The 13,765-nt window shown below is 50.8% G+C and overlaps 1 protein-coding gene across 1 annotated transcript in view; it reads right to left on the reverse strand.

The window, feature by feature from the left end:
• MROH2A (maestro heat like repeat family member 2A) overlaps window positions 1–13,765 on the reverse strand; it is a 59,262-nt gene that overhangs the window by 28,966 nt on the left and 16,531 nt on the right. The window contains exons 12-19 of the mRNA XM_052637597.1: window positions 11,017–11,093; window positions 9,919–10,038; window positions 9,533–9,643; window positions 3,635–3,779; window positions 2,139–2,179; window positions 1,452–1,593; window positions 687–739; window positions 253–360 (exon numbers count right to left, since the gene is read on the reverse strand). Of these exons, the coding sequence (XP_052493557.1) occupies window positions 253–360; window positions 687–739; window positions 1,452–1,593; window positions 2,139–2,179; window positions 3,635–3,779; window positions 9,533–9,643; window positions 9,919–10,038; window positions 11,017–11,093 (797 nt within the window). The remainder of the gene's footprint in view (window positions 1–252; window positions 361–686; window positions 740–1,451; window positions 1,594–2,138; window positions 2,180–3,634; window positions 3,780–9,532; window positions 9,644–9,918; window positions 10,039–11,016; window positions 11,094–13,765) is intronic.

Raw genomic sequence — 13,765 nt, forward strand, 5'->3', positions numbered from 1 at the left:
TGATGCTGCAGGTGGGGGGTGAGGTGAGAGGAATGGGGAAGTGGGTGACTGGAGGGAAATGCCCCCCAGCTCCAACAAAGCAGGCTCTTGAGGGAAAACAAGACAGAACAAAACACTACAGCCCTCGGGCCTAGAGCAGGCGGCCGCCTCCCCTCCCGGGGCGCTGGGGACAGCCTCAGGCGCACCTGCTCTCCCACGCGCTGTCCCCGGAGTCCCCTCCCTGTCGGAACAGCCCTGCCTCTGGGAACCAACCTTCTCCAGGGAGGGGCTGTCAAAGCTCTCGATCTGGTTGTTCAGCTCTTTGCTCAGACGCAGGCTCCAGTTGGAACCCCGAGTCTTCTTGAGGGAGTTTCTCAGAAACTGGGGGTGGGGGAGAAGGCAGAGGTGCGCAGTGCTCAGAGGGCTGTGTGCCTTGAGCAGTGACTGTCCCTCTCTAGCGCCTTCCCCGGCCTCTGGAGGGCTTCGCCCTCTCAGCCCCGACCCAGAGCCAGTGCTGTGTGGGCTTGGGGGCTGCCGGGAGGGCTCCCCTGGGCCGCCTCCGGGGCTTCTGGTTTCCAGGCTGGGGTGTCGTGCTGTGGCTGCTTGTGCTCCCCAAGCCTTCTGACAGGAGGGGGACGTGTTCCCTAGGGGCTCCTCAACTCCCCACTGCCCCCCACCCCGGCCTCAGGCTGCGGGATCGCCTCTACCTGAATCAGCTTGTCCTCCCACATCTTCTGGTTCCACGTAAACTCAGTGTGTTCTGCAGAGAGAAGGCCACCCGCGCTCCTGCCTCCTGCCGCTCCTCCATGCCGCCTCCCAAATGCAGCAGCTGGGGTCCTCCGTGGACGGGCTCCCCACACGCCGCACTTCCCTCCCCACCCTCCCAGGGACCAGAGTAGGCTGTGCTGGCCACCGGGAGCCTGGGCACCCTGGCTCAGGCCACGTGACTTGTACACGGCAGGTACACAGATGGAGGGTGGCTCACACGCCCCAGCCTCCTTTGCTCAGATCAGGTGGTTAGTACATTGCATGTACACTAGGGGTGTGTGTGAGGAGATCACAAACGCACTCTGAGCTTCTTTGCTCAGGCCACATGACTGGCACCCAGCGGGTACGCGGTGGGGGGTGGGGAGTGACTCACACAAGCACCGCAGGCTCCTTTGCTCAGGCCACATGTTTAGTACCCAGCGAGTACACCAATGTGTGCAGGATGCTGGCTTGTGAACGCAACTTGGGCTCCTTTGCTCAGAGCCAGGTGATTAGTACACAGCATGTACACTAGGGGTGTGTGTGGGGTATCACACATGCACTCTGGGCTCCTTTGCTCAGGCTACAAGACTAGCACCAGTGGGTACACTGCAAGGCGGGGGTGACTCACACAAGTACCACAGGCTCCTTTGCTCAGGCCACACGTCTAGTACCTGGCATGTGCACTTAGGGGGTGGCTTGCACACGCACCCGGGACATCTCACCTTCCAGGTACTTCACCAGCAGCGGGATCTCCAGTTCCCACATGTCAGCCATGGAGGGGGCGATGCTCTGGCTCAGGGTCTTCAGCAGGTTGAGCATGGCGATCCCGCGGCCCTCCCCCTTGTAGGGGGATGACATCAGTACCTGGGGAACACCGAGACTCCAGTGGGGCCCCTCCTGTGCTGGGCAGCCCCAGGCCCCGTGCACCCTAACCTGAGGCCTCGCTGTCTGAGCCCATAAAGGGAGAGTTGGATAGGATGGGGCCTTTCAAGCAGAGCTCCGAGGATTCCCAGGATCAGAGCATCCCTGCAGAGGATGCTGAAGAGAGGAAAAGAGAAACGAGAGCGCAGACTCCCTCCCCACCCAGGGTTCCATGGAGCTTGGAGCAGGGTCAACACAAGGAGGGAGATGCATGGGTGCAGGGCAGAGCTGACCCCCAGGGAAGGGCAGGCTGCTGACAATGTCCTGCAGATGCTTGGGGCCATTCAAAGGCCCAGCACAGAAATCTGGGAGCCTGCTGCCCTTGCCACATCTCCCCAGAGGGACGACTGGGGGCTGGAAAGCTCTGTCCTGCCAAGCATCCAGCTCCATGCTCCCCCTGGAGGCCCTGGGGATTAGGAGCTCATGGGAGGGGCAACGCAGGACACAGACGGGGCGAGGCCAGCGCACAGACCCCGTGAGCCACTCACCAGGAGACGGGCCAGCAGTTTCTGTGGCGCAGGCAGGTCCACTGGGGAGAGAAAGATACAGGATACTGAGGCTGCCCCGCTCCTGTGCCCTGGGGAGCTTCTCCCTGCAAGGTGCTACCCCAACAGCATCCCATCGCCCCCCAGAATGCAGAAGGGGTCAGGACAGGGGATTTTCCATAGAGAACATCATTACAACTAGCCATCCCAGGAAGAAGGCGCCTGGTGCTACAGGCTGGGTTTGAGAAGATGCCCCCCCCCTTGTTTTTTTCAGTTTAACAATTTATTTTAATTGGAGGCTAATTACTTTACAGTATTGTGGTGGGTTTTGCCATACATTGACATGAATCAGCCATGGTTGGACATGTGCTCCCCATCCAGACTCTCCCTCCCACCTCCCTCCCACCTCCCTCCCCATCCCATCCCTCAGGGTCATCCCAGTGCACTGGCCCTGAGCAACCTGTCTCATGCATCAAACCTGGACTGGCGATCTGTTTCACATATGGTAATAGACATGTTTCAAATCTATTCTCTCAAATCATCCCACCCTCGCCTTCTCCCACGGAGTCCAAAAGTCTGTTCTTTACATCTGTGTGCCTTTTGGTGTCTCGCATATAGAGTCATCGTTACCTTCTTTCTAAATTCCATATATATGCGTTAGTATACTGTGCTCTTTTCAGGATGTGCCCTCTTGGGCGTGCACACCAGGCTGGCCGTGAGAGTGTTTCTCTCCTACTGTGAGTCTTGGCCTTGTTGAGCCAACAGTAACTAGACACCCGCCCGTTCCCCTCCCCTCCCTCTGCAGGAGGCTGGGAGCCCAGGAGTAGCAGGAACTCACAGCATTTGGACCAGCGGCCGAGGGAGGGGCAGGCCTGCTGAGAAGCTGCAGGGAGGGGCGGCACCCAGGAGGGAGCCAGCCCCAGACTCAGGGTTGGGGCAGGAGGTAGACCAGGGGGTGATCTAGCCAGATGCTCAGAGCTGGCTCTGCCCTTCACCATCGCTGGGTCCTGTGAGGCTCCCAGTCACCTCCTGAAAGTGGACACATCCATCCTCAAAGCCCCAGGACCATGACAGCAGCCCCCTTGGATGGCAGGGTCCCCCGTAAGTAGGTTGGTCTAGTCGCTTTCTTGAGGGTCTGATGCTAACAAGTGTGTCATCAGAGGCGAGTGGGAGGGCCTGGTGGGGGTAGTTCCAGAGGACTCGGATGGGATATGCAGTCCTTCCAGAGGGCTCATGGGGGCCAGAGAGCTCACACTTGGGGGAAGCCTGAGCCAGGACCTGAGGTCTGGGCCAGGTTGGGGGGAAGGTGGGGACGAGAGGAGTGGGCTGCCAGAGGAAGAGTGTACGATTGTAACCTCCTGTGATTTGGTAAGGGTGGCCTCTTGGGCAAGGCCTGGCTCTCTGGGCTCTGGGCTGCTTCCTGGAGAAGGGGGAACCGTCCCAGCCACGGGGCAGCCCACCTGCCCAGTCCCTCCAGCTGGCGCAGGGGGGCTGCCCACCATGCCTGCTCTTGCTTGCGTTGGCCTCCTCGTCCTTGGCGTGCAGCTGGCGTTCGGCCAGGTTGGTGAGGCTGATGCAGATGGGGGTCAGGGCCTCCGTGTAGTCCGTCTCCATGATGTAGCACAGGAGCCTCACCCAGAACTCCTGGGGGTGGGCAGGGAGGGGGCACGGGGTCAGCTTGCGATGCTGAGCCTGCGGGCCTCACTCCACCCACATCCAGCACATCCTCTGACCAGCCCTCCCTCTAACCCCCAATCCCCTAGAGAGGCACACTGGGCCGGCAACCCAGCTGTGCTTGCCAACTGTGATGATCAGTTTCTGTGTCAGCTTGGCGAGTGAACACACAGTTATTTAATCAGGCACTAATCTAGGTGTGGCAGTGAAGGTATTTTGATGCAATCTGATGAAAGTCCAAAATCTGTATAGGAGGTTACTCTGGATAATGTGAGTTGACTTCATCAGTTCAGTTCAGTTCAGTTCAGTCACTCAGTGGTGTCCGACTCTGCGACCCCATGAATTGCAGCACACCAGGCCTCCCTGTCCATCACCAACTCCCGTAATTCACTCGGACTCACGTCCATCGAATCAGTGATGCCATCCAGCCATCTCATCCTTGGTCGTCCCCTTCTCCTCCTGCCCCCAATCCCTCCCAGCATCAGAGTCTTTTCCAATGAGTCACCTCTTCGCATGAGGTGGCCAAAGTACTGGAGTTTCAGCTCTAGCATCATTCCTTCCAAAGAAATCCCAGGGCTGATCTCCTTCAGAATGGACGGGTTGGATCTCCCTGCAGTCCAAGGAACTCTCAAGAGTCTTCTCCAACACCACACTTCAAAGACATCAATTCTTCAGCACTCAGCTTTCTTCACAGTCCAACTCTCACATTCATACATGACCACTGGAAAAACCATAGCCTTGACTAGATGGACCTTAGTCAGCAAAGTAATGTCTCTGCTTTTGAATATGCTATCTAGGTTGGTCATAACTTTTCTTCCAAGAAACAAGTGTCTTTTAATTTCATGGCTGCAGTCACCATCTGCAGTGATTTTGGAGCCCCCCAAAATAAAGTCTGACACTGTTTCTACTGTTTCCCCATCTACTACATGAAGTGATGGGACTGGATGCCGTGATCTTTGTTTTCTGAATGTTGAGCTTTAAGCCAACTTTTTCACTCTCCTCTTTCACTTTCACCAAGAGGCTTTTTAGTTCCTCTTCACTTTCTGCCATAAGGGTGGTGTCATCTGCATATCTGAGGTTATTGATATTTCTCCCGGCAATCTTGATTCCAGCTTGTCTTTCTTCCAGTCCAGCATTTCTCATGATGTACTCTGCATAGAAGTTAAATACGCAGGGTGACAATATACAGCCTTGACGTACTCCTTTTCCTAATTGGAACCAGTCTGTTGTTCCATGTCCAGTTCTAACTGTTTCTTCCTGACCTGCATACAGATTTCTCAAGAGGCAGGTCAGGTGGTCTGGTATTCCCATCTCTCTCAGAATTTTCCACAGTTTCTTGTGATCCACACAGTCAAAGACTTTGGCATAGTCGATAAAGCAGAAATAGATATTTTCCTGGAACTCTCTTGCTTTTTCCGTGATCCAGTGGATGTTGGCAATTTGATCTCTGGTTCATCTGCCTTTTCTAAAACCAGCTTGAACATCAGGGAGTTCACGGTTCACGTATTGCTGACGCCTGGCTTGGAGAATTTTGAGCATTACTTTACTAGCATGTGAGATGAGTGCAATTGTGCGGTAGTTTGAGGATTCTTTGGCATTGCCTTTCTTTGGGATTGGAATGAAAATTGATCTTTTCCAGTCCTGTGGCCACTGCTGAGTTTTCCAAACTTTGCTGGCATATTGAGTGCAGCACTTTCAAATAAACTCAGCTAGAATCCCATCATCTCCACTAGCTTTGTTCATAGTGATGCTTTCTAAGGCCCACTTGACTTCACATTCCAGGATGTCTGGCTCTAGATGAGTGATCACACCATTGTGATTATCCAGGTCGTGAAGACCTTTTTTGTACAGTTCTTCCGTGTATTCTTGCCACCTCTTCTTAATATCTTCTGCTTCTGTTAGGTCCAGACCATTTCTGTCCTTTATCGATCCCATCTTTGCATGAAATGTTCCCTTGGTATCTCTAATTTTCTTGAAGAGATCTCTAGTCTTTCCCATTCTGTTGTTTTCTTCTATTTCTTTGCATTGATCACTGAAGAAGGCTTTCTTATCTCTTCTTGCTATTCTTTGGAACTCTGCATTCAGATGCTTATATCTTTCCTTTTCTCCTTTGCTTTTCGCCTCTCTTCTTTTCACAGCTATTTGTAAGGCCTCCCCAGACAGCCATTTTGCTTTTTTGCATTCCTTTTCCATGGGGATGGTCTTGATCCCTGTCTCCTGTACAATGTCACGAACCTCATTCCATAGTTCATCAGGCACTCTATCTGTCAGATCTAGGCCCTTAAATCTATTTCTCACTTCCACTGTATAATCATAAGGGATTTGATTTAGGTCATACCTGAATGATCTAGCGGTTTTCCCTGCTTTCTTCAATTTAAGTCTGAATTTGGTAATAAGGAGTTCATGATCTGAGCCACAGTCAGCTCCCGGTCTTGTTTTTGTTGACTGTATAGAGCTTCTCCATCTTTGGCTGCAAAGAATATAATCAATCTGATTTTGACATTGACCATCTGGTGATGTCCATGTGTAGAGTCTTCTCTTGTGTTATTGGAAGAGGATGTTTGCTATGACCAGTGCATTTTCTTGGCAAAACTCTCTTAGTCTTTGACCTGCTTCATTCTGCATTCCAAAGCCAAATTTGCCTGTTACTCCAGGTGTTTCTTGACTTCCTACTTTTGCATTCCAGTCCCCTATAATGAAAAGGACATCTTTTTGGGGTGTTAGTTCTAAAAGGTCTTGTAGGTCTTCATAGAACCATTCAACTTCAGTTTCTTCAGCATTACTGGTTGGGGCATAGACTTGGATAACTGTGATATTGAATGGTTTGTCTTGGAGACGAACAGAGATCATTCTGTCATTTTTGAGATTGCATCCAAGTACTGCACTTCGGACTCTTTTTGTTGACCATGATGGCTACTCCATTTCTTCTGAGGGATTCCTGCCCGCAGTAGTAGATATAATGGTCATCTGAGTTAAATTCACCCATTCCAGTCCATTTTAGTTCACTGATTCCTAAAATGTCGACATTCACTCTCGCCATCTCTTGTTTGACCACTTCCAATTTGCCTTGATTCATGGACCTGACATTCCAGGTTCCTATGCAATATTGCTCTTTACAGCATCGGACCTTGCTCCTATCACCAGTTACATCCACAACTGGGTATTGTTTTTGCTTTGGCTCCATCCCTTCATTCTTTCTGGAGTTATTTCTCCACTGATCTCCAGTAGCATATTGGGCACCTACTGACCTGGGGAGTTCCTCTTTCAGTATCCTACCATTTTGTCTTTTCATACTGTTCATGGGATTCTCAAGGCAAGAATACTGAAGTGGCTTGCCATTCCCTTCTCCAGTAGACCACATTCTGTCATCAAATCAGTTGAGGGTAAGAACAGTTTTCCCTGAGGAAGGAGAGAGCTTGCTTGCCTCAAGGTTGCAGCCTCAGCATGAGGAGCAAGCATGAGTCTTCAGCCTGCCGGCCTACCCCCTAAATTTCAGACTTGCCAGCCTTCACAACTGCACAATATATATGTTGTTGTTCAGTTGCTCAGTCATGTCCGACTCTTTGTGACCCCATGGACTGCAGCATGGCAGGCCTCCCTGTCCTTCACCATCTCCCAGAGTTTGCCCAAACTCGTCCATAGAGTCAGTGATGCCATCCAACCATCTCATCCTCTGTTGTCCCCTTCTCCTCCTGCCTTCAAGCTTTCCCAGCACCAGGGTCTTTTCCAATGAGTCGGCTCTTCTCATCAGGTGGCCAAAGTATTGGAGCTTCAATTTCACCATCAGTCCTTCCAGTGAATATTCAGAGTTGATTTCCTTTTGCATTGACTGTTTGGACCTTCTTGCTGTCCAAGGGACTCTCAAGAGTCTTCTCCATCACCACAATTCTAAAGCATCAGTTCTCTGGCACTCCCCCTTTTTTATGGTCCAACTATCTCATCTGTACATGACTCCTGGAAAAACCATAGCTTTGACTATAAAGATCTCTGTCTGCGAAGTAATGTCTCAGCTTTTTAATATGCTGTCTAGGTCTGTCATAGCTTTTCTTCCAAGGAGCAAGAATCTTTTAATTTCATGGCTGCATTCACCATCTGTAGTGATTTTGGAGCCCAAGAAAATAAAGTCTGTCACTGTGTCCATTGTTTCCCCATCTACTTGCTGTGAAGTGATCAGATTGGATGCCATGATCTTTGTTTTCTAAATATTCAGTTTTAAGGCAGCCTTTTCACTCTCTTCTTGCACCTTCATCAAGAGGCTCTTTAGTTCCTCTTTGCTTTCTGCCATAAGGGTGGCGTCATCCGCATATCTGAATTTATTGATATTTTTGAGATGCACACACACACACACACATCTCCTACTAGTTCTATTTCTCTACAGATTCTTACAGCCGTGACTCTAGCCTTCCAGCTTCACCCTGCCATCTCCCATCTCACCAGATGATCACTGAACACCCCCAGTGACCCTGATTCCCTTTAGCCCCACTCCCACCCCTAGGAGTTTGGGGTGAGCTCCTGTGCTACTAACAAGCACAGTTGCTTGATGTGTTCTAGCGATCAGGACTAGAACCCCTGGCTACTGGGTTCCCCCAGGGATGTAGCATAATGAACAGGAAAGAGCATTTTTATCCTGGCTCCACTCTTTATCAGCTTAGAATCCTTGAGCAACTTAATGAGTCCCTCTGAGCCTCAGTTTCCTCATTTATAAAAGCTAGGTAATAATAACAACAGACCTTACCTTCCTTACAGGGTGGTTGGGATAATTAAGTAAGACTCTAGTTGCTACACATCTGGCACAGTACCTGCCACGTGTGATTAATGAATTGTTACCATTATTATTATTATTACTATAACTATTATTTCTGTAATTAAGAGAAGCTGCCACTGGATGGGGAGCATCTGGCCCATGGTCTCGATTAATAGACAATGATTCCCTCCATACGCAGTCATGGTAAACTTTCCCTATCTTATTGCTATGTCACATTGTAATGCAATTAAAAATGGACACGTTTGTTTCCCCTAAAGCCTGTGAACAACTTGGGGGGTCATCCTGAGCCTTCCTGTGTATGCCCTGATGACTTACACACAGTTGGAACTCATGAATGTTTGTGAAATGTAATCCCTAGAATCATTTATTTGCACACTCACACATATACACACATGCATGCATATGCATGGGCTTCCCAAGTGGCCCTAGTGGTGAAGAATCTTCCTGCCAGTACAGAAGACACAGGTTTGATCCTTGGGTCAGGAAGATCTTCTGGAGTAGGAAATGGCACCCCACTCCAGTATTCTTGCCTGGAAAATTCTATGGGCAGAGGAGCCCGGTGGGCTACAGTCCATGGGGCCACAATTAATCAGACATACTGAGCGACTGAATACACACACACACGTGCACACACACACACACACACACACACACACGCCTGGACTGAGGGGCTTTAAGTTAATGGATGCATTTCAAGCAATAAGTCAAGTGATACGTATTAGGCCTACTGTGTGCCAAGCACTGCCCTGGTGAAGATAATAAGGGCCCACGAAGGAACTGAATCTTGAAAACAAGCTCAGGTAATTGGAAGATCTGGGGCCCCCCATCCTCCCGGGTAGTGGCAATGGGAGCAGCAATAGTGCAGAATTCTGGGCCTGTGCTATCGTCCCCTCACAGCCTAGCACAGCACAGACATGAGCCGTCAGCCCCAGTGGGCCAGCCCAGTGGGCCAACTCACATTGGTCATCCCGCTGACAGAAGAGGTTATGATCTTCACGGTGTCCATGGTGACCTTGTGGACCATCTTCTCCTCTAGGTCCCTCTGATAAAAGTTGTCCCTGCGGTTGGTCTGGAAGACAGAACCAAGGAGTGCCTGCTTGTGGGCCAGCAGGAGCTTGCCATGGGCTCAGCCGTGGTTTCCTCTCCCGCAAGAGGCTTGACACCCAGACACTGAGTCTCCCAGATGCCCAGAGCTGTGCACATGTTTCACTGTTTTCTAGACCCCTGGCAAGCTTCCTGTGTGTGTCTGTGCGCATGTACACGCATGCAGGTTCATCGAGCAGTGCTCTTTCCTCAATGCAGTGGAAACCATTTCCAAAGCCCAGCTGCTCCATCATCACTCACCAGTTTGTAGGTAGACAAGGTCAGCTGCACAGACACATACTTCAGGCCCCAACCTTTGATCCTGTCCTGGAAGCCGGACAGGGCCAGCTGCCCGATGATGCGGAGAATGGCCATCCTCACCTGAGAGGCCAGAGCACAGACATGCTGGGCACTAGAGGTTCCGCCTCCTGCACCCAACCCCATGACACGAGACAGCTAGGGTCTGAGGGTGCTGTGGTCTGGAAGGGGTCTCCGGGGCTACCTGGCTGCTGCCCACTCTGTCCACCACCTCATCCAGGTGACTCTGCCTGCCTTATCCAGGGGACCCTGCTCAGCAGCAGGCCTACCCAGGAGCCTCATCTAAGCCCTTCAGAGACATGAGCACAGTGCTTTCTCTGTAGAGTTGCTCCATCCTCAGGAAGCCCTAGCGAGAACCACCTGATTCTTCTCCTGGGCTCCCCAGAGCTCATACATGGGGATGACACAGAACAAGCCTATTCCCTCTACCCCTGACATCCTCCAGGTATTAAAGACAGCTCTGCCTCAGGCTCAAGACCGAGTGCCCCGTTCCCTCCCTGGTTTGTGCAAACCCTCACCGTCCTGAACTGCACCCCCAGGACGTGAGGGGTCAGTCGCAGGGTCTGTGTCCAGAAGCCAAGCTATTCTCCAGGGGGCCGAGGCTGGAGTGGCCAAGATGGTGGGTTTTTTTAACCTTTATTTGCAGAGTTGCTTTTCTCAAATGTGGTAATGACCTTACAAAACACCTAGCTAGCCAAGCAGCTTGGGCTGACGCTTGGTGTGTTTGGCCCCTCCTCTGTCCAGGGTGGTGTCGGAGACCCTTTACAGGAAAAACTCCAGATTCTTGGTGACAGGAAGGGTCTTGGGGGAGGGGCCACAGCTTCAAGGAGCCTTATTCTTCTCTAGCCCCACTCAGGACTGGCTGGGAAGGTAGGTTTTCCATCAAAGGGCCTTCCTTGAGAAGGCAGCCCCACCTCCATGCACAGAGGGGAGGGGTGGGCAAGCAGGCTGTAGCTGATGAAGAAGGCGCTCTGACTTCCCTCCACTTGCCCTGCAGAGGCCCAGCACACACCCCCTTTCTAGGTCTCTCCACCCTGTTACCTTGGACCGGGTGTCGGAGAGAGTGTTCTTGACCACCCGGATGGCCAGGAAGATGGTCCTGATGTTCATTTTGGGCTCTGAAAGAGGAAAACCCGCCTGGAGGTCCACTGGCCTCAGGGCTGGGCTCTGAGGAGATGCCCAGAAGTGGTGAGGCCTCGCCTTCCCCCTTCCATGGGAAACAGGGGTTCGGGGACTCACCCATGCCATGCCTCCTGAGAACCTCTGTCTCCCCCCACAAGCTCCAGGCTGCTGCCCTCAGAAGCCACCCGGTGCTCTCAGTGCCCGCCCACCCAGCCCAGGGTCGTCGTCTTCATGCCTCACTCCCTTGGCCTTTGCATCGCATGGTTTTCTTTGGAAACTAGTGGACTCTCCTTGAGGGCAGGGTCTCCTCCTAAGAGCTCGGTGGTTCCCTCAGTGGGACACACAGGGCCAGACACACAGCGGACACACGGAGACCGCGGCACCCAGCTGCGGAGGCTGGGGCTCCAGGGCCAGGCTGCTGCGCTCAGGCTCTGGCTCCACCACAGCCCGGCTGTGTGACCTCGGGGACTTACTCAGCCCCTCTGAGCCTCAGCTTCCTCCCCTGTAAAAGGTGGACACTGAGAGCATGTCCTCACTAAATCTCTGAGCAGTGACACAAGTTAAAACACACAGGGGCTGGTGTGCAAGAGTGCTGTGTGTGTGCTGGAGGGAGGGCTGATGGGGAAGATTAGGGAGGTGAGAAAGAGCCTGGAGAAGGCTCTCGAGAGGTTGGCTTGGACAGAACCACAGTCAGGCACTCAGGGTGTTGCTACACTCAAGTCTAGGTGTTACTAGACGTCACTGCAGGAGGAGGAATAAGAGGAAAGGAGGTTGGGGTGGAAGACGGCGGGAATTCAGGCACCAAGGGACAATGTTACACTTAAGAGTTTTTCATCTCTAAAATGGAAACCTTTTTTTCTGATTATAAAAATAGTCTGTGTTCACTGAGAAATTAAAAGACAAGCAGTCTTCACAGTTTAGGTGTATCCTCCTAAACTCATTTATGCATAAATGAGCACCTAGATTACTTTCACATAACCGAGGTCATGGAGGTGGAGACGATGGAATTCCAGTTGAGCTGTTTCAAACCCTAAAAGATGATGCTGTAAAAGTGCTGCACTCAATATGTCAGCAAATTTGGAGAACTCAGCAGTGGCCACAGGACTGGAAAAGGTCAGTTTTCATTCCAATCCCAAAGAAAGACAATGCCAAAGAATGCTCAAACTACCACACAATTGCACTCATCTCACACGCTAGTAAAGTAATGCTCAAAATTCTCCAAGCCAGGCTTCAGAAATACATGAACAGTGAACTTCCAGATGTTCAAGCTGGTTTTAGAAAAGGCAGAGGAACCAGAGATCAAATTGCCAACATGTGATGGGTCATCAAAAAAACAAGAGAGTTCCAGAAAAACATCTATTTCTGCTTTATTGACTATGCCAAAGCCTTTGACTGTGTGGAACACAATAAACTGTGGTAAATTCTGAAAGAGATGGGAATACCAGACCACCTGACCTGCCTCTTGAGAAACCTGTATGCAGGTCAGGAAGCAACAGTTAGAACTGGACATGGAACAACAGACTGGTTCCAAATAGGAAAAGGAGTACGTTAAGGATGTATATTGTCACCCTGCTTATTTAACTTATATGCAGAGTATATCATGAGAAACACTGGGCTGGAAGAAGCACAAGCTGGAATCAAGATTGTCAGGAGAAATCTCAATCACCTCAGATATGCAGATGACACCACCCTTATGGCAGAAGGTGAAGAAGAACTAAAGACACTCTTGATGAAAGTGAAAGAGGAGAGTGAAAAAGTTGGCTTAAAGGTCAACATTCAGAAAAAAAGATCATGACATCTGGTCCCAAAACTTCATGGCAAATAGATGGGGAAACAGTGGTTGACTTTATTTTTTTGGGCTCCAAAATCACTTCAGATGGTGACTGCAGCCATGAAATTAAAAGACGCTTACTCCTTGGAAGGAAAGTTATGACAAACCTAGACAACATATTAAAAAGCAGAGATATTACTTTGTCAACAAAGGTCCGTCTAGTCAAGGCTATGGTTTTTCCAGTAGTCATGTGTGGATGTGAGAGTTGGACTATAAAGGAAGCTGAGCGCTGAAGAATTGATACTTTTGATGCTTCTCCAACTGCGGTGTTGGAGAAGACTCTTGAGAGCCCCTTGGACTGCAAGGAGATCCAACCAGTCCATTCTAAAGGCGATCAGTCCTGGGTGTTCATTGGAAGGACTGATGTTGAAGCTAAAATTCCAATACTTTGGCCACCCGATTTGAAGAGCTGACTCACCTGAAAAGACCCTGATGCTGGGAAAGATTGAGGGCAGAAGGAGAAGGGGCTGACAGAGGATGAGATGGTTGGATGGCATCACCAACTCAATGGACATGAGTTTGGGTAACCTCCGGGAGTTGGTAATGGACAGGTAGGCCTGGCGTGCTGCAGTTCATGGGGTCACAAAGAGTTGGACATGACTGAGAGACTGAACGGAACTGAAATGAACCGAGGTCATGATATATATAACTGTCCCACGCTGTACTGCTATACTTAATATACAAAGAGCGGCTTTTCCATGAAAAAGATGGTATAATATTCCATATGTGGCTATGTGTGCTTGTATGTGAAGTTGCGTCAGTCATTTCCAACTCTCTGTGACCCAATGGACTGTAGCCCTCCAGGCTTATCTGTCCATGGGGATTCTCCAGGCAAGA

The sequence above is a fragment of the Budorcas taxicolor genome, chromosome 3 (genome assembly GCF_023091745.1).
Source record: "Budorcas taxicolor isolate Tak-1 chromosome 3, Takin1.1, whole genome shotgun sequence".
Lineage (NCBI taxonomy): Eukaryota > Metazoa > Chordata > Mammalia > Artiodactyla > Bovidae > Budorcas > Budorcas taxicolor.